General features: G+C 41.7%; 1 protein-coding gene across 3 annotated transcripts in view; it reads right to left on the bottom strand.

The window, feature by feature from the left end:
* The window catches only part of RORA (RAR related orphan receptor A), a 552459-nt gene extending 532977 nt beyond the window's left edge, over positions 1 to 19482 (bottom strand). Inside the window, exon 1 of one of the 3 annotated variants that reach the window (XM_073303639.1) lies at positions 19228 to 19482. In XM_073303639.1, the coding sequence (XP_073159740.1) occupies positions 19228 to 19402 (175 nt within the window). In that variant the 5' untranslated portion in view covers positions 19403 to 19482. The remainder of the gene's footprint in view (positions 1 to 19227) is intronic. The other 2 variants (XM_073303636.1, XM_073303638.1) reach the window with 2 other exon arrangements.
* Between the last annotated feature and the right edge of the window lie 204 nt (positions 19483 to 19686).

Genomic DNA, 19686 nt, shown 5'->3' with positions numbered 1-19686 from the left:
CAAGAAAAGTTGGAAAACTACTCCGAAGACCCCACATGCGATGTTACAAACACACATACAATATATACACACACACAAAATATACAATGATTTTATTTCCCACACCAGGGGGAGGAGGGAAAGGGGGGAGAGTACAAGAAGAGGGGGGAAAACAAAGTTATCCCCTAGTTAAGAACTGAGGTTAGGAAATGTGCAACCTTAACTCTAACATGCTATCATTACTCTGTCCCCTGCTGTGCATAATAGAATAGTATTGGTCTCATAATTGAAACTATTGCTCTAAGGCAATACAAAATTCATTGTATCTTAAATGCATAATGACTTCAATTTCCTGCCCTCCCCCCCACTACCTGCAGAAATTTCATTATAGCTCGAGACCTTTTTTGTATCAAATACTGTACACAGAGAGGAGTAGCTACAACATAAATGTCTAAGGGTATGTCTACACTACGAAATTAGGTTGAATTTATAGAAGTCGGTTTTATATATTCAAGTGTGTGTGTCCCCACGGAAAATGCTCTAAGTGCATTAAGTACATTAATTCGGCGGAGTGCTTCCACAGTACCAAGGCAAGCGTCGACTTCCAGAGTGTTGCACTGTGGGTAGTTATCCCACAGTTCCCACAGTCTCCGCTGCCCATTGGAATTCTGGGTTGAGATCCCAATGCCTGACGGGGCTAAAACATTGTCGTGGGTGGTTCTGGGTACATGTCATCAGGCCCCCCTTCCTCCCTCCCTCCGTGAAAGAAAGGGCAGACAATCGTTTTGCGCCTTTTTTCCTGAGTTACCCGTGCAGACGCCATACCATGGCAAGCATGGAGCCCGCTCAGCTCACTGTCACCATATGTCTTCTGGGTGCTGGCAGACATGGTACTGCATTGCTACACAGCAGCAACAACCTCTTGCCTTGTGGCAGCAGACGGTACAGTAGGACTGGTAGCTGTCATCATCATGTCCGAGGTGCTCCTGGTCGCCTCTGTGAGGTCGATCAGGAGCGCATGGGCAGACATGGGCACAGGGACTAAAGTTGGAGTAACTTGACCAGGTCATTCTCTTTAGTCCTGCAGTCAGTCCTATTGAACCATCTTATGGTGAGCAGGCAGGCGATACGGATTGCTAGCAGTCCTCTTGTACCATCTTCTGCCGAGTAGCCATGAGATGTGGATGGCATGCAGTCCTTCTGCACCGTCTGCTGCCAGCCAAAGATGTAAAATATAGATGGAGTGGATCAAAACAAGAAATAGACCAGATTTGTTTTGTACTCATTTGCAACCTCCCTCCTCCCCTGCCTCCCATCTAGGGGACTCATTCCTCTAGGTCACACTGCAGTCACTCACAGAGAAGGTGCAGCGAGGTAAATCTAGCCATGTATCAATCAGAGGCCAGACCAACCTGCTTGTTCCAATAAGAACAATAACTTAGGTGCAACATTTCTTATTGGAACCCTCCGTGAAGTCCTGCCTGAAATACTCCTTGATGTAAAGCCACCCCCTTTGTTGATTTTAACTCCCTGTAAGCCAACCCTGTAAGCCATGTCGTCAGTCGCCCCTCCCTGCGTCAGAGCAACGGCAGACAATCGTGCATCTGAGTTGAGAGTGCTGTCCAGAGCAGTCACAGTGGAGCACTCTGGGATAGCTCCCGGAGGCCAATACCATCGAATTGTGTCCACAGTACCCCAAATTCGACCCGGCAAGGCCGATTTAAGCGCTAATTCACTTGTCAGGGGTGGAGTAAGGAAATCGATTTTAAGAGCCCTTTAAGTCGAAATAAAGGGCTTCATCATGTGGACGGGTGCAGGTTTACATCGATTTAACGCTGCTAAATCCAACCTAAAGTCCTAGTGTAGACCAGGGCTAAGACATTAAAGATCCTTTGAGACACTAACAATAAGATTAGGCTAAGGCGATGAATATAAAATATCACTGAAAGAAAGATTATATTCTACCCACACACACAAGCAAAGGGGTAGCACATGGGGCAGATCAAATTCAAGTAACAGAGTAGCTGGAGTAACATAAATATTGGATTTAGTCTGTAGTTCAGCAGAACCATCTCTTCACTAGGTTTTAAAATGGTTTCTGTTCAGATTTATTCAGAACGCTTTTAAAAACAACAACAAAACATAGCTAGTACTAGGCTCCACTGTACCGTTGAGCACATTTCCGGGGGGAAGGGGAATTGAACATGACCCAATGGAAGAGGATGGATCTGGCCTTAACTTACTGAGAAGGTGCTGAAGAACTACCTGAACTGCTGCCAAAAAAAGCAAAATCTGAAAAGACAGCAAAAAAAGTCATCCAACAAGTATCACCCAATCCTAAACCTTTCCCTTTGCTTTAAGAAGCACCAGAGAATAAAATAAAAACCTCTTTGAAGGCACTTTGGGGGCTGATCTCAGCTTTTAGGTTACAAAATGCATTTGCTCATAAAGCCGCCTTACAGCACCCTACTGTTAGATCACAACAAAATATTTTCCTAATATTTGCATTGCTCCTGGACCATAAAAACAGCCTTTCATTTTAATCTGCTTAACACTCTGTGGGAAAGGGCCTCTAATTTCCCAGCACTGTGATAAGACAAATAATTCATATAAAACGTTAGCACAATATCTACAGTGAAAGCATTTAGTCAGAGCTCATTGGAAACAATGGGGTGCTGGAGCAAAGCTATAAGAAGCATGTATTTGAGACCTCATCATGCATTAAAGCACATACCGTTGCACTTCAGAGTAAAGACAAGGTCATCATTTACAAAATGAGAGCTGTGCAGAGGCAATGGATCAATTGAATTTTTTTTTTTTTTAATATAGATGCTTCAGCTTCTCCAATTCCCTCTGCTTCCCCAGTCAATCCAGTGCCATCTCCATTCCCCAGTCCTCTATGCCAGGGGTTCTAAACCTCTCTCTTTCTGAGCCCTCCCTCTCCACCCCAACCTGCTAGAAAAACTCCACGGCCCAGCTGTGCTACAACCACTGTTTTTTCTGCATATAAAAGCCAGGGCCAGTGTTAGGGGGTGGTAAGGAGGGCAACTGCCCAGGCCCCCACACCGCATAGTGGGCACCATGAAGCTAACTTGCTCAGGCTTTGGCTTCAGCCCCAGGTAATGAGGTTTGGGGGCCCGGGCTGCAGTCCCACGATGTCTGATTTGTGTCCATTTATTCTTTTACGTAGAGACTGGCCGGTTTGGCCAATGTACATGGCAGAGGGACATTGCTGGCACATATGACATTAGTAGATGTGCAGGTGAATGAGCCTCTGATGGTGTGGCTCATGTGGTTGGGTCCTCTGATGGTGTCGCTAGAGTAGATATGGGGACAGAGTTCAAAACTTCAAAAACAGAGTTCAAATAGAAACGGCAGAGCTACAATTCATTTGCAAATTTAACACCATTGATTTGGGTTTGAATAGGGACTGGGAGTGGCTGGCTCACTACAAAAGCAATTTTCCTTCTCTTGGTATTGACAGCTCCTCATCTATTATTGGGAGTGGACCACATCCACCCTGATTGAATTGGCCCTCTCAACACCGGTTCTCCACTTGTAAAGTAACTCCCCTCTCTTCATGTGTCAGTATATTTATGCCTGGATCTGTAATATTCACTCCATGCATCTGAAGAAGTGGGTTTTTTACCCACAAAAGCTTCTGCCCAAATAAATCGGTTAGTCTTTAAGATGCCATGGACTCCTCGTTGTTTTTCCCGTCTAAATAGTTGGTTGTGAAGGTCCCATTAGGGTAATGGGCCATTAGGAAAAACAACAGGCCTTAGGAAAAGCTTATACCCTTCCTGGTGATCATTCCTTGGGCAGTTTGGCCAGTCTGTAAGCAAAGGCTGCTATGACTCTCCAAGGGCACATGACCAGCCCACATGACTCTGGACTCCATTTTGAGGGTCTGTGTTTTTCCACAAGCTGGTCTGGGAACTGAGTTTGGAACAAAGGATGCCCGCCCTGTGCTAATGCTATATAAGGCAGGGAGTGACATCACTGGTTGTTCTTCACTCCCCCACAACTGAGCACCTAGGAGAAGCTCCAAGAGAGAAGGACTTGGAAGAGGGGTGGGGATCCTGCAAACCAAGTGCAGCTTGTGCCTTGAGAATCTGCAAGCCTGCTTGTATCATTAGTAGGGCTGTCGATTAATCGCAGCTAACTCACATTAATTTTTATTGTAATTAATTTTTGAGTTAATCGCAATTAACCACACTGTTAAACAATAGAATACCAATTGAAATTTATTAAATAGTTTGGATGTTTTTCTACATGTTCATATATATTGTATTCTGTGTTGTAACTGAAATCAAAGTGTATAATTTATTACAAATATTTGCACTGTAAAAATGATAAGAAATACTATTTTTCAATTCACCTCATACAAGTACTGTAGTGCAATCTCTATCATGAAAGTGCAACCTACAAATGTAGATTTTTTTATTGTTACATAACTGCACTCAAAAACAAAACTATGTAAAACTTTAGAGTCTACAAGTCCACTCAGTCCTACTTCTCATTCAGCCAATTGCTAAGACAAAAAGGTTTGTTTACATTTATGGGAGATAATGCTGCTCACTTCTTATTTACAATGTCACCAGAAAGTGAAAATAGGCATTCGCATGGTACTTTTGTAGCTGGCATTGCAAGGTATTTACATGCCAGATATGGTAAACATTCATATGCTCCTTCATGCTTCGGCCACCATTCCAGAAGACATGCTTCCATGCGGATGACGCTCGCTAAAAAATAATGCGTTAATTAAATTTGTGACTGAACTCCTTGGAGCAGAATTGTATGTCTCCAGCTCTGTTTTACCCACATTCTGCCATATATTTCATGTTGTAGCAGTCTCGGATGATGACCCAGCACATGTTGTTCATTTTAAGAACAGTTTCACTTCAGATCTGACAAAACGCGAAGAAGGTACCAATGTGAAATTACTAATGATAACTACAGCACTCGACACAAGGTTTGAAGTGCCCTCCAAAATCTGAGAGGGACGAGATGTGGAGCACGCTTTCAGAAATCTTAAAAAAGCAACACTCTAGTGCAGAAACTACAGAACCTGAACCTCCAAAAAAGAACATCAACCTTCTGCTGGTGGCATCTGACTGAGATAATGAAAATGAACATGCATCAGTCCACACCACTTTGGATTGTTTTCGGGCAGAACCAGTCATCAGCATGGACGCATGTCCTCTGGAATGGTGGCTGAAGAATGAAGGGACATATGAATCTTTAGCACATCTGACACGTAAATATCTTGTGATGCTGACTACAACAGTGCCATGAGAACACCTGTTCTCACTTCCAGGTGACAATGTAAACAAGAAGTGGGCAGCATTATCTCCTGCAAATTGTAACCAAACTTCTTTGTCTGAGCGATTGGCTGAACAAGAAATAAGACTGAGTGGACTTACAGGCTCTAAAATTTTACATTGTCTTATTTTTGAATTCAGGGTTTTTGTTTTGTTTTTTTTACATAATTATGCATAATTCTGTAATTGTAAGTTCAACTTTCATGATAAAGAGATTGCACTACAGTCCTTATATTAGGTGAATTGAAAAATACTATTTCCATTTTTTATAGTGCAATTACTTGTAATCAAAAATATATATAAAGTGAGCACTGTACACTGATTGAAATCAATATATTTTAAAATGTAGAAACATCCAAAAATATTAAATAAATAGTATTCTATTAACAATATGATTAATCACACAATACAATTTTTAAATCAAACAATTAATCACGATTAATTTTTTTAATCGCTTGACAGCCCTAACCATCAGTCAGGGTGAGAGGTTGTTAATTCAAATCCTATCCTTCTAGTATGTTAAGCTTAGTTTGTGTTTTTGTTTATTTACTAGGTAATCTGCTTTGATCTGTTTACTATTACTTAAAATCTATCTTTTGTAGTTCATAAACTTGTTTTATGCTTCATCTTAACCAATAAATTTGTAGTGAAGTGCTTGGGAATCTTAGCTCTAGGGGCAGGGGCTGTTGTATTTCCTCTCCACATTGAGGGAGGGGCAAACTCTACAAGTTTACATTTTACAAATACCTGTGCAGTGCAAGATGGTACAATTCTGGGTTTATACTCCAGAGGTGGGGGGTGCATGCCCAGCGAGCTGGGAAATTGGCTGCTGTCTGCTGGTTGCATCAGGTAGCCCAGTTTGGGTGAGTGACAGCACCTGCTGTACTGCTGGGTGAGAACATGGCCTGGGTGAGGCTGCCTGTGTCCCCAAACCTAGTTGTGAGTCTCAGGGTGGGCGCATTGGTTCCCACAGCTCCCAGACTGCACTCCAGGGGTGACAAGCTGTCACACACTGCTCTATACTGTTAGCTTCCTTTGGGCCTTTTCAATACCCTCTCTTGGGTGTCCTGGCTTCTCCAATACCATCCCATGGTTTCCCACAATCACTCCGTTGCTCTCTCATGGTTCCCTTGCCCGTAACCCAAGTTTTCCTACTGCTGGCTGTTCTAATCCTCTCTCACCTTTCAAATGCCTCCAGAGTGCCCTGTCTCAAAGGTCTGCCAGGACTGACACAGGTGGAGACAAGCAGCTATGCAAATATTTTCTAAGCATCTTTCAGAGGTGCCAGGAAGGCTTGCACATGCCCCTATCCAGCGACTGACCACCCTTTATCTAAGTCCCTGAAGACATTCTAGTTCTGCAGCCTCTGCTGAGAAAAGAGGGAGGTGGCACGATAGGCAGTGGGAGTGCAGAGGAGAGGCAGCAACCGAAACATCCCAGGCAAACCACTCTTGCAGTTTCAAGCTTGGCAGAGAAGGATAAGAGATGAGTTGGGAGATGTAAGCCAGCCTGCCTGCCTCTGACACACTTAAGGCTACAGCTGAGAGATGCAATTAAGACAATCTAAGCCCCAGCACAGACACCCATATACTGCCAATATAGGTAGAGTTCTTCCACCAACCTAGCTACTACCTCTTGAAGAGGTGGATTTACTATAGCAATGGAAAAAAAGCCTTCCACAGCTGTAGTGAGTGTCAGCACAAAGCGGTGTAACCGCAGCGCTGCTAGTGTAGACATAGGCAAAGACAGGGAAGCCTGTCAGAGCGGCAAAATGCATCTTAACTAGTAGTAGACCTCAGCCTCTATCCTGCAAACATCAATGGACATGCTTAACTTTACACATTGTGAGCGGTGCCACTGACTTCAGTGGGGCAACTCACAGTGCATGTGAGTTAACTCAGTGCATGTGCTTAAGCATCTGCAGGATGGGAACACTAGTTAGGAATGTAAAACACTCCCAATCTAGAATCCAAAATTTGTTTTCATGTTGGTACTGCATGACCAATTACTAACCAGAAACTGCACACTGATTTTCCATGGAAGTAAGGTTAATACAGTTAAGGAAGTACACTGCGATTTCAAATATGAAATAAAATGCCACTACAGACACAGTAATAAAAATCAAGAGGACCTTTAATAGAACATTTTCAAATATTTTTTAAAATTATCCATTGCTTATAAACAGGCTCTTAGAAGTATTAAAATAACATCTCTTTTGCTGTTTGTTTTGTACTTTCCTAATGGTCAGCCAATTACTTGGAAAGAGAGAGAGAGTATTTAACAGAGTTTGAAATTACTGTAAAAAGAAAAGGAGTACTTGTGGCACCTTAGAGACTGACCAATTTATTTGAGCATAATAAATGCTCACTGCTACAGCTCACTTCATTGGATGCATACTGTGGAAACTGCAGAAGACAATATATACACTGAGACCATGAAACAATACCTCCTCCCACCCCACTCTCCTGCTGGTAATAGCTTATCTAAAGTGACCACTCTCTTTACAATGTGTGTGATAATCAAGGTGGGCCATTTCCAGCACAAATCCAGGTTTTCTACCCCCCACCCCCACCCTTTTTCCAAAAACCACACACACAAACTCACTCTCCTGCTGCTAATAGCTTATCCAAAGTGACCACTCTCCCTACAATGTACATGATAATCAAGGTGGGCCATTTCCAGCACAAATCCAAGTTTAACCAAAACGTCTGGGGAGGGGGGGGTAGGAAAAAACAAGGGGAAATAGGCTACCTTGCATAATGACTTAGCCACTCCCAGTCTCTATTTAAGCCTAAATAAATAGTATCCAATTTGCAAATGAATTCCAATTCAGCAGTTTATCGCTGGAGTCTGGATTTGAAGTTTTATGTTTTAAGATAGTGACCTTCATGTCTGTAATTGCGTGACCAGAGAGATTGAAGTGTTCTCCGACTGGTTTATGAATGTTATAATTCTTGACATCTGATTTGTGTCCATTTATTCTTTTACGTAGAGACTGTCCAGTTTGACCAATGTACATGGCAGAGGGGCATTGCTGGCACATGATGGCATATATCACATTGGTGGATATGCAGGTGAACGAGCCTCTGATAGTGTAGCTGATGTTATTAGGCCCTGTGATGGTGTCCCCTGAATAGATATGTGGGCAAGGTTGGCAACGGGCTTTGTTGCAAGGATAGGTTCCTGGGTTAGTGGTTCTGTTGTGTGGTGTGTGGTTGCTGGTGAGTATTTGCTTCAGGTTGGGGGGCTGTCTGTAGGCAAGGACTGGCCTGTCTCCCAAGATTTGTGAGAGTGTTGGGTCATCCTTCAGGATAGGTTGTAGATCCTTAATAATGCATTGGAGGGGTTTTAGTTGGGGGCTGAAGGTGACGGCTAGTGGCGTTCTGTTATTTTCTTTGTTAGGCCTGTCCTGTAGTAGGTGACTTCTGGGAACTCTTCTGGCTCTATCAATCTATCTTTCAAGGCCAACTATCTGCAACTTTCATAATCACACTGCAACTGACTAACAAAACCCTTATCTAAAATTGTGCATCTAAAATATTATGCGTGGAGAGAAGACTTCCTGGTACACCCCATTTTCTTTGGGATTGGTTTCATTTTATTTTTTAATATACACAGGATTTAGAGTATGTTTTGTGCTGACAGATTTATGACTTCCAAAAAAGTATTAACAAAAGTTGTGTATTCGCTTGTCTTAGCAAATGTCAAGTCTTCTTTCAAAGGCATAGTTAAAATCATCTCTCTCTGTCCTTACTTACAGTAGTACTTGGCAATCGCAGGTGCACAACTGACAGACTATTTTACCAAGCAAAGTCTATCAGTTTGCAAGTTCCATATGAATAGCCACTGTTTTCCATTTATAGGTGATCAAGAAGGAAAAATCTCAATTTAAAATACTCTCACACTCATATGACGGGGGCAGGAGGGAGGGTGGAATCCTACAACCTGTGTTTCACAAGCCAGGGCCTTGATTTTATTCTTGACTGTATATCACAGACCTCGTACCAGTGTCAAAGCAGTCAAGTAAAACTCTATTAATACATAATTTAATTTTCCCCACCATGTCCATAATTGTATATGTGTTTCAGCAACCTGTTTATACGTTACTTCACAGGTACACAGAAAAATTGCCCTCTAAATGCTGCCAAATCTTAATTTCCATTGGGTAGGTAGGTGATGGTTCAGATAAAGTTGTACTCAAGCATATCCCATATACGCCACTGTATATCAGGGTTTATTTTTTCCTATTGGCTTCACTCACACACACACACACACACACTCTTTTTCCAGGCAAAGTTTTTTTATGGCAACTGGTAAGTTGTAATGTATTTCATTAAGCATTTAATGCATAGTGAGATCTAAAATATCTAAAAGCATGCATCTACTAGTGATTCCCACTGTGTGTAATGACATCTACTCTGGGAAGCTATGGAGCTAGGGGCAACAGATCAGACAGTGCGTATGTACTACCTTCAAAAGCTAGCTCCACATGATCAGATATACATACATTATTCTTTACACAGAAACTCTCTTCCTGTGAGAATACTGCTGTATACTGCAAATTCTGACCTTCCCTGGGAAATACAAATTAGAGAAAATCGGTGCTTACTGCTCAAACCCGTTTTAGTATAATATTATGTTCTTACATTTTAACCGTATTTCCATTATTAGATATATTATATATTAGATGCCTCCAACATGTTTGAGTGGGCATGGAATTAAAGTGCATAAACATACAGTCAATTAATATAAAATATCCCACAACTTGTACAAAATAAAACATTTTGAAAACAGCAGTACTGTAGTTTTTCATTCCTGGATCACCACATCTCATGTACCTATGTGTGGTAAACGCATAGTACAACTACAAACTAACATCAATAAAACCTTTAACAAGATTAATTTGATTCTACAAGGGAGGTTATCATAATCCAACTCTGCTTTCTCACCTTCTGCTAGCAATTTCTCTCAGCTCCAGTTCAGCCACTAACTTTGTTCTCCATCACACCATCTATTCATGCTGCTGTAATACGAGCTCAAACACTGTTTGTAACAGCACAGCAATTCATCAGAAGTTGCCAGTTTCATAGTGCGCTGCTTTAGAAGTGAATGGAAATTGTTAGATTAAATTACAAATGAAACACTCTGCAGTAGGGCACCATTACTGGATCATTTATGTACATTTGGTTGAGGGTGAATTTTAACTGTTGTCCCTTAAACGCTGAAGCTTCTGTCCATGTGATTATTTGGGGGGGGGGGAGCTTATGTGAGAAGAGGAAATTAAGTAGGTTGGGTAACAGCCATACACTTTCCCCATACCCCAAAAAGAAAAAGCACATTGCTTTATCTAGAACACATGCTTCATGACAAGCTTCTTAAAGCCTCTGGTAATACCAGGGCATTTGGTATCATGCTTTGTAACACATTATTAAAGAAAGTAACTTTGTATAGAAATCTGTTTAATAAAGCAACGCAAGCAGGACCTGCAGACATACCACTTCCAGCTTCAGTTTTGTCAGATCTCAAAACCCAATGAGGCTTGGGGTTGCTCAGTGAATGAATGCAGACATATGCAATGAAGCTTACATAACTAGTAGTCATGAATTAGTAGACAGCACTCTTCATCTGCGACAGCACTGATTACTGATGTTAGAGTGTACTGTGCTGCTGGAAGTTGTGTCTTTCTGGTGAGATGTAACAACAAATACAGTCATGGAAGATTGCTAAGACTTCTTCCACAGGAATACAACAGTCCATCCCAGTGTTCTGACTGGGTAACTACATTCTATCTATCTATCTAAACTCTCTCAGAGTGATGGTATTCTTCACTTGCTGTCCTGTCCTATCTGTGCTATTACACAGCTGTCAAATTCCACACAAGAAGTGACTGGATTTCAACAACAGTTTAAGTTGTTTCTGATAGCAGTACAGTGTTTAAAAGTACCTGAGGATCCTTCCAAAGGAAAGATGCTATTAGGACAGGAATAATTATGAGATTTAAACTGTGGTAACACAAGCACATACAAATAGCAACTTCATAAAGACGACGTACTTTACATATGTAACTCCTATTGACATGCACCACTACCTACTGTTATGAGTTTATCAGCACAGACCAATAACAGGTATGCTGAAGTGCTCAACTGAAGTTCGTAGACAGAGAGAGCAGTGCTCAGTGTGGCGGTTCAGATCTCACAAAAGTTCATGCCAACCTCCTCTTCACTTTCAGTTAGGGAGAGAGGACAACCAGTATTAAAACAAACCCAAAAAATAAAAATGTGAAATTTGGTGAGAATTTGCAAGTTTCACCCATCAGAACTTTGTGAAACTGAATTTTCACTCAAAACTGGTCCCACGCTAAGTTGAAAAATGCATTAAGTTTCTGAAGACATAGGGCTAAGCTTTGAATTTATGTAGTTTTGGGGAAAATTAAGGTTTCACAGAGCTTGGTTAGGGAGACTGTTACATTCCAACGTCATTTACAAATCCCTCTTCTAATGACTTTTTTTCTTGTCCATGGATCAAGTAATTCTGCCATGACACTGCATCAGCTATTGCAACACACCACCATTATGAGTAGAGACACCTGCGTCACGGAGCAGTCTTTATGAATTTGAAACTCTAACAGCACTGCAAGCTAGGTTTCTAGAACAGAATTCAGCCATATCTGGCAGTCCTGTCATGCTTCCTCGCAACCCAGCTGGATCCTCATATATCCACTGGACTGAAGGGATGGCCTGCAATTGCTCCTCACTGCCATCAGCAGCAGCAGTTCCCCTAGATCCAAAGAGAGGAAGAGGAGGAGGAGTCATCAGCAAAAGGTGGCAGTGGCAGCAGCTGGCAAGGACAGAAGGCAAAGGAAGAGACAGAATACTGGCCACAGATTCTTCCACCCAGATACCCTCTTCAGATAGACAGACACCTGCAACTACCCACATAGCTTGGGACCCAGTGTCCCGCACCCACAAGCGGTCACCTGCACCCACCCATCCCAGACACATCAGCAACCTTACCACCTTTCAGACACCCCAGCATCCCTAGCCCCCCAACTATCATACACCCCCACTGCCGGGTCCAGGCACTAATGCCACTACTTCTCCCCACCCCACACACCCTGCCCCAGTCAATGAGAAATGTCACAAATGGAGCTACGCACAACTTGGCAGCTGTCAGGTTGACAGGTGTGGTTTCTCTGCTGAGCTTGAATTTCTTATAGGTGACAAAAGGAAATCTCACTTATTTATTGTCCAATTAGAAGGAGCTGGGGAGGGGAGTGGGTTAGATGGACTGATGCCTGACTAAATATTTTTTAAAAAGACATAAATGATGACTAAGGAGGAGGAATGGAATAGCAGGCAGCGAGAAAAATTGAGGTTCAAATGAAAAAGGTGAGGACAAATGGGATGAAAGCTATTTTAAAACAGTATCAGGAAAACATGACAGTGTTGAAGAGTTTCCCCAAGGTAAATGGTGAAAGCCCCATCATTTGAGAAATTTGAAACAACCTCTAAAACACGACTGCACCACATTAAAATGTACCATATTAAAGTATTTTCAACACATCCAAAATTTACTCAACTTCACTCTATGTTACTAAAAAAAAAAAAAAAAAAAAGTGAAGCAGCAGCAGAAAGTTCACACCCCAAACAGGCAGCTAAAATTACAATGTTTTCTAACCAAGCACCATTTTGAATTATCTAAATTTCTCCCCCTTTTCTGGTGAAATACACAGCACCTGGGTCTGAACTTGCCAAAATAATCACTTAAAATATACCTAATGAACTTAAAAAATACAAAGTGATTTTAGGAATTTTATTTCAAAAAGAAACAGTGTTTCCCTTCCTTTTTTCCATTTCAATTGTGTTCAAAATGCAATATACATACGGTTTTTTAAACCCAGTCCTTAATACAGTCAGCACCAAGCCTAACGTAAAGAAAAATGTATTTTTTTTAAAAAAAATTGTACTTAGAACAATTATTTCATAATTATTTTAAACTGAAAGACATTTATTCTATTATATAGGTTATGCATAGGGCAGTTACCCAAACTTGTTGCTAACCGTCAAAATTAGCAAACAATATTAAAGCTAACTGAAACTTTTAAATTAATTATGTGTGCTGAACTTGGTGGTACCAGTTTCTCTTTCTTTCTCAAACATATTAAATCTATCATTTATCAACATTTTAATGAACATATTTTAATGAATTTTAATATTTTTCCACAGAGTACTTTTACTTCCCAGTTTTTTGGACCCATTATCTTACAAACTTAAATAACTCAAAATACTCAATCTTAAATATTGATGATGAAATCATTTTAAGGTTAATTTTAGACATTATAAAACCTTAGGGCTAGATTCTTCTCTTCATTGCAGTCAGGTAAATCTGGACTAAATCCATTAACCTCAAGGGAGTTACTCCACATTTCTCCAAGGCCAAATTTCCTTAGAGTAGGAAACAAACAGTAGAAAAATCAGAAAAGGAGTACTTGTGGCACCTTAGAGACTAACCAATTTATTAGAGCATAAGCTTTCGTGAGCTACAGCTCACTTCATCAGATGCATATCGTGGAAACTGCAGCAGACTTTATATATACACAGAGAATATGAACCAATACTACAGCTCACTTCATCAGATGCATATCGTGGAAACTGCAGCAGACTTTATATATACACAGAGAATATGAACCAATACCCGGAGGTATTGGTTCATATTCTCTGTGTATATATAAAGTCTGCTGCAGTTTCCACGATATGCATCTGATGAAGTGAGCTGTAGCTCACGAAAGCTTATGCTCTAATAAATTGGTTAGTCTCTAAGGTGCCACAAGTACTCCTTTTCTTTTTGCAAATACAGACTAACACGGCTGTTACTCTGAAACCTAGAAAAATCAGACAATTTTCAACAGCCAAAACTGTCCTGCCACTCAAATACAGTTCTATAACCTGAGCTATAATAGTCATATTGCCAATTAATCGCCATTTCCAAATGTGTTCTTCACTGGTTTACAGAGCTACAGAGATACGTTTCAAGTCAATAAAATAAAAAGACTAAGTTATGGTTTTATTGCAACAAGGGAACAGGACTGTTCCTGAGAAAACAATGCAAAAGTGGTATTATTGCTCTCACTCTACAAAAGGTTTAAAACTAAATGATTGGGGTTTTCTTTCAGATGCTTCATAGTACATCTCATTTACCCAACAGGCAAATCTACAGTCCTAATTCAGAAGCAGTGCTTCCAGAACAGCACTCAGTGTGATAAAAGTGTTCTGGAAATTTAAAGAAAATACTCAAAACTTGAAAACGCAAAGATCACGCACTAAACTGACAAATTTTGTTAGATCACAAATACTCTGTTTAGAACATCTGAAATATTTGCTAAGTGTGCAACTGCAGATGGAGATGTGGAATAAAGGGCTGATGCCACTATTCATTGATGTTATAATCAAATTACTCACAGCACAGGGCAAAAAATTAAATAAAATAAAAATCAGGAAATAATTAGTTTCAACTGGTGACAACAAAGACCCAAGTCCCAGCAAGGGATTGGGAAATGCAAGCAGACACTCAATTCATCAGAAAGACTTCAGGAAACCGTCTCCTACGTGCACGTAGCTTTCTGATCACCCCCACAAAACATTTAATACAATGTCCTCCAACAACATGAATGCTGCCTTTAAAATGTTCAAATTTCCTAACAAGATACCTGAAAAATGCATTGGGGGACATGAATAGGAAGTTTTACTAAAACAATTTCTGTCTCTTCTCTCAACTGAGGGAGAACTTCTTTTTCCCATTTACTGACAATGCAAAAAAACAGAGTAATGGCCCGGAAAAGAAAAAATAACATTCTGCTTTCTAGTCCTCGCTCTGATAAACAGACAGGGGAGAAACTGCAGGACAGTAGAACACAAACCCCTCGGCAAAAACTACTGCAGCTGACTGACATACTATTGATGACAGAAGGTGAGAAAAAAGCCTAGAGAACAAGAACTTGGCTCCTGAGATTTGGACAACTGATGTTTCAGATTTAAAAAAATGAAAATGCAACATTTAAGCTTTGATGGGATAACAGAGAGCCCAGTCCAACATTTGTTATAATTTTTTTTTCAAATATGTTCATTTTTAGAAGGAGGTAATAACACTGAGAGTCATAGACTGTGGTGTGTGGAGCACTTCCTGCTGATCCACAAACAGCTGGCTGGTCACATGATTCTGGCTTCTCCTTGTTTCCAGATACTCAATAATTCATATATATTATATATACTCTCCCAGTATTACTTAACCATGTAAGCAACGGCTGTAGGTGCCTTAGGAATATTCTATGACTGCAGATGAAAGTGGAAGTGGTATATGCAATTGTGACTAGGGTGTGCAAAGTAGTCAATGAAGTCAATGCATGCTATGAAGACATCTGAGAACATCTGTACAGTAATTAAACATGTATGGATTAGGGTTTAACCTAACGGAAAACTGGAAATCTACTGCCCTTACGTTAAAATAAACAACTAGAGTAGGTGACAACATCTTTATTTGAAAATATCAGGCTTTTTATCTGACTGTTGGCCACTTTTTTCAACCTAGTGTGTCATTATTCTTCCACACTACTCTATACCATTACTCAGTACCACCAGTCCACAGGTGATCTCTTTCTCACTCACATACACACTTATTAAAAGCATTTGCAAAGCAAGTAGTATTATATATCCAAAAGCACAAGAATTAATTGTTATAATAAAGACCAACCTGTCAGAACAAAAGTAAAAATACCCACCCATTAGCAAAATTAAAAATAAAATAAAGCTATTTAGGGATCTGACACACCAGATATATAAGTGGTATCAGATACAGTATTTCAAATGTTACGGTAATTAAAGCTGCAGTTAAGAATCTAACCTCTCATCATCTTTTTTTCCCCTTAAGAGTCATCCACTACCCTTTTCTTCAATTCTTTATTTTCCTCAAATTCCCTGCTAAGAACAGCTAGTTTGGCTGCACAGCCCTGGGTACAGGTTTGCAATGGTAGCAGCTACTAAAATAGATGATACAGAAGAAATATTTCCAGTGTTTTAACTTTACTGATTTAAAAATCAAGGAATGCTTTTCTGGGTACCAATTCTGCAAACTGACCTGCATGTGTGTCTGGATGTGCCTGCATGGAGCACATTCCAGGATAACAACCTAGGAGATTAGTTGATGTGCTGAACATGTACACAAACACATTATTTGGCATTTACCTGTGTTACAGGGCTATTCTTTTCACCTGTACTCATACATGTGGTATTCATGCATTGTGAGGTCACCCCAATGTCAAGAAAATTTCCATATACTATATATTCCCTTTATATGAAAAAAGCATAAAATCAACCTCAGGAATCTTTCAATAAATAAATAAATCACAAATCGGGAGGGGGCTCAATTTCACCCAATATCTCCACCTAGGTCCTGCTTTCAAACAGGCTAAAAATGTTAATTACAATTCTCTGGTATTTTCTTGCAAAGTTACAGACCTTCACCTTTTAAATATTAGAAAGGCATAATCACCTAGCGTATAGGTCAATTTATTTTCAACACTGTAATCTATGTAACATTAATCCTGAATGCCGGCTCTAATTTTCTTATTGTTTGCAATCTAGGAGCAGATTTATATTTCCTATCAATCCCATTACATCATCCCTAAACCCAAGACATTTTCCTTCTTTAAATCATTCCTATCCCTACCCTCACCCCTACAAGGCACAAACAATTATTGTCCCTAAAAAACATACACTCTCTCAGATATTAAAGACACAATTTCCAGGAGCTTTTGCATTGCTGCATGGATGCCTCCATCACTGACCTTCGTTTTTTCATTCAGATTGTTACATAACCTAGTGCTTGCGTGCAGTGTGTGTGTGTGTTTTTGTGTGTTAATCCCCACCCCATTTAATGCTACACAAGGGGGAGGAGGGACATATGGGTCAGCAGGTTAGCGGTAGCAAAGCCTAAACGATTCAGGATCACGAGCAGATCACCCCCATCCTCAGATATATTGCCTTCTCTTTTTATACATAAATACCTTACTAGCAGTCCATTACATAATTTATAAGGTCTAAAAGTTACAACGTCGCAAGACTAGTCTGAAGGTTGCCATCCCTCTCTTCCCACCCCTCTAAAAATCCCCATGTGCCAGCAATGACAATTAAAGCAGATTGAAACATATAGACTAACAACCACAAACTACGGCCGCTTTGAAAACATTCAGAAAACTCCTTAGCATTATTAAGGAAATTTTCTCTCGTGTTTCTGATTAACCTTGTTACATAACCGGCTTGCATTCCAAATCCACTGTCTCAAGCTCTAAATATATTCTTTGCAGCCAAAAGCTTTCTACACACAAAAACCTTCCCCATCCTCCCGTCTTCTCCAGAGCCAGCTCTTCCTCGCCTCCCCCTCTCTCCTGCATTTGCATAACTGCGTGGTCATTATTCGGAAATTGCCTCTAATTAAATGTTTCAGCTTGTGTCATCTTGCTGGCTTTTACTGTACTCGGATTCCCTGAGTGGGAAACTGCCTGGACAGGGGGGCGTGGCCAAAATGGGAAAAATACTGTAAAACACAAGCCAACACATGATCAGCCATATTCCAAACAACAACAACAAAAATCACACGCTCCGGGAGGAAGCAGGTTTTTCCCCGCACCACCGGAAAATGTTCCCCGACTCCCTGCAATCAGCCCGCAGCTGGCACAGGACCCCGGAGCCATGAGAGGACTGTGTGAGCAAGCCTGGCTGTCATTTCTTTAACAGATCAGTATATGTATTTTTATTTAGTTAGTTTCCACCCTTCACCCAATGATCCTACCGAGTCAGTTCCCCCTGGATGATAGCAGCGATTTATAAATTATTGACAGCGGGAATTAAAGCGGCATCTTTGTCCCTCTCGCTTTTTGTTTTTTCACAACCCTACATATATTTAAAACCCATCGACCTTAACCGCTCCTGTGCAGTGGGAAAAGAGGGGCAGCGGGTCTCTCCCTCCCTCTACAGCAGCAAACAGCTAGCATACAATGCTGCTGAAAGACAGTTACTTTCAGTAAAAGTGGGCAGGTAATGCTATAAACAACGCCGAACTTAAACTGGCCAGCACACGTTTCTCGCTGACCCATACTATTAAACATGCGGTTTGTATCATGAGAATGCTTAGATCATCATTAAACCAGCAATTAAAGGCTTTTTAAAAAAATTGTTTGCAATATTTTGTGACGGGGGGGGGGGGTTGGAGGAAAATCCATGAGATCAGGAAGATCCTTCTCTGCAAAGTTGTGTACCTTCAAGAAACGCCAGGAGATCAGCAACTTTTGGGACAGGGTTTTTTTTCTTTAAACACACCGAAGAAACAAATTAAAAAACACAGCATGCAAAAGAGTGGAGCAGTCAATCGCAGATCAGCAACCTCCTAATTAATCAGCGAGATCACATAAAACTCCCCCATTCCCAACAACAAACCTCAGCACGTCAGAGAAGAAACTGTCAAAAGCAGAGAGACAAGGAAAGGGTGGGGGAGAAGGACACTGCAGCTTTAAAAGTTTTTCCTTGAATTCTAATGATCCTGCTGGGGGCTGTTTTGTGTTTTAAGAATGTAATTCCAGGGGCATAGTTCCCATCTGAGTTTTGCAGGCGAGAAACTGGGAAATGGGAAAGCACCGAGCAGCTCCCTCTCTCTTTCAATATTTTTCCTCGAGTCTGTCCCTCCTCCTGCAGCAATTAAAAGGAGCTGTAAAAGTTTGCCAGGTTGCATGGAGTGGGGAGTTGCTATTTTGTACCCGGCTCCCAATAAATCCCCCGGTGGCTTAATTGCTGCATCTCGCCCTTCTCTCCTACCCCGCTCTCTCCATTCCCACCCTCCCTATCCCAGCGCTCCCCCCTTCCCCAAGTCTCCCTACCTCTGCTGCCGCCGCCGCCGCTGGAGTAGCTCTGCCTGCGGACTGGAGCCGGCGCTTCGCTTTTCCGGGCAGGCTCCAGGTTGACTGGGGTGTCCCTGGCGCCGGCGGCCGGCTCGGAGACGCTGCTGCCCGGCTCGGTGGCGGCTGGATCGGGGGCTGCCGGAGCGGACTCCATGTTTTTCCCGCTGTAGATGGCTTGGAGATGGCGAGCTCCTGCACTCCCTCTATCTTCTGTTTGCAGCGCGACTCTATGGTCGGCGGCAGCGGGGAGAGCGCGAGTCGGAGCCGGATGGGAGGCGAGCGCGCCGGGCTGTGACCACAGGCAGCGCTAGCGAGAGCCCCGCGTCCCCCCGCCTTCGCCGCCACGCGCGGCGCGGGCTGCCCTGCCCAGCCCCGACATGGGGGGCGGGGGGCTCCCGCTGCACAGCCGGCGGGGACACGCCCAGGCACGGCCGAGGC

The sequence above is a fragment of the Lepidochelys kempii genome, chromosome 10 (assembly GCF_965140265.1).
Source record: "Lepidochelys kempii isolate rLepKem1 chromosome 10, rLepKem1.hap2, whole genome shotgun sequence".
Lineage (NCBI taxonomy): Eukaryota > Metazoa > Chordata > Testudines > Cheloniidae > Lepidochelys > Lepidochelys kempii.
The sequence above is the reverse complement of the archived record's forward strand: the minus strand, read 5'-3'. Positions and strand labels throughout refer to the sequence as shown.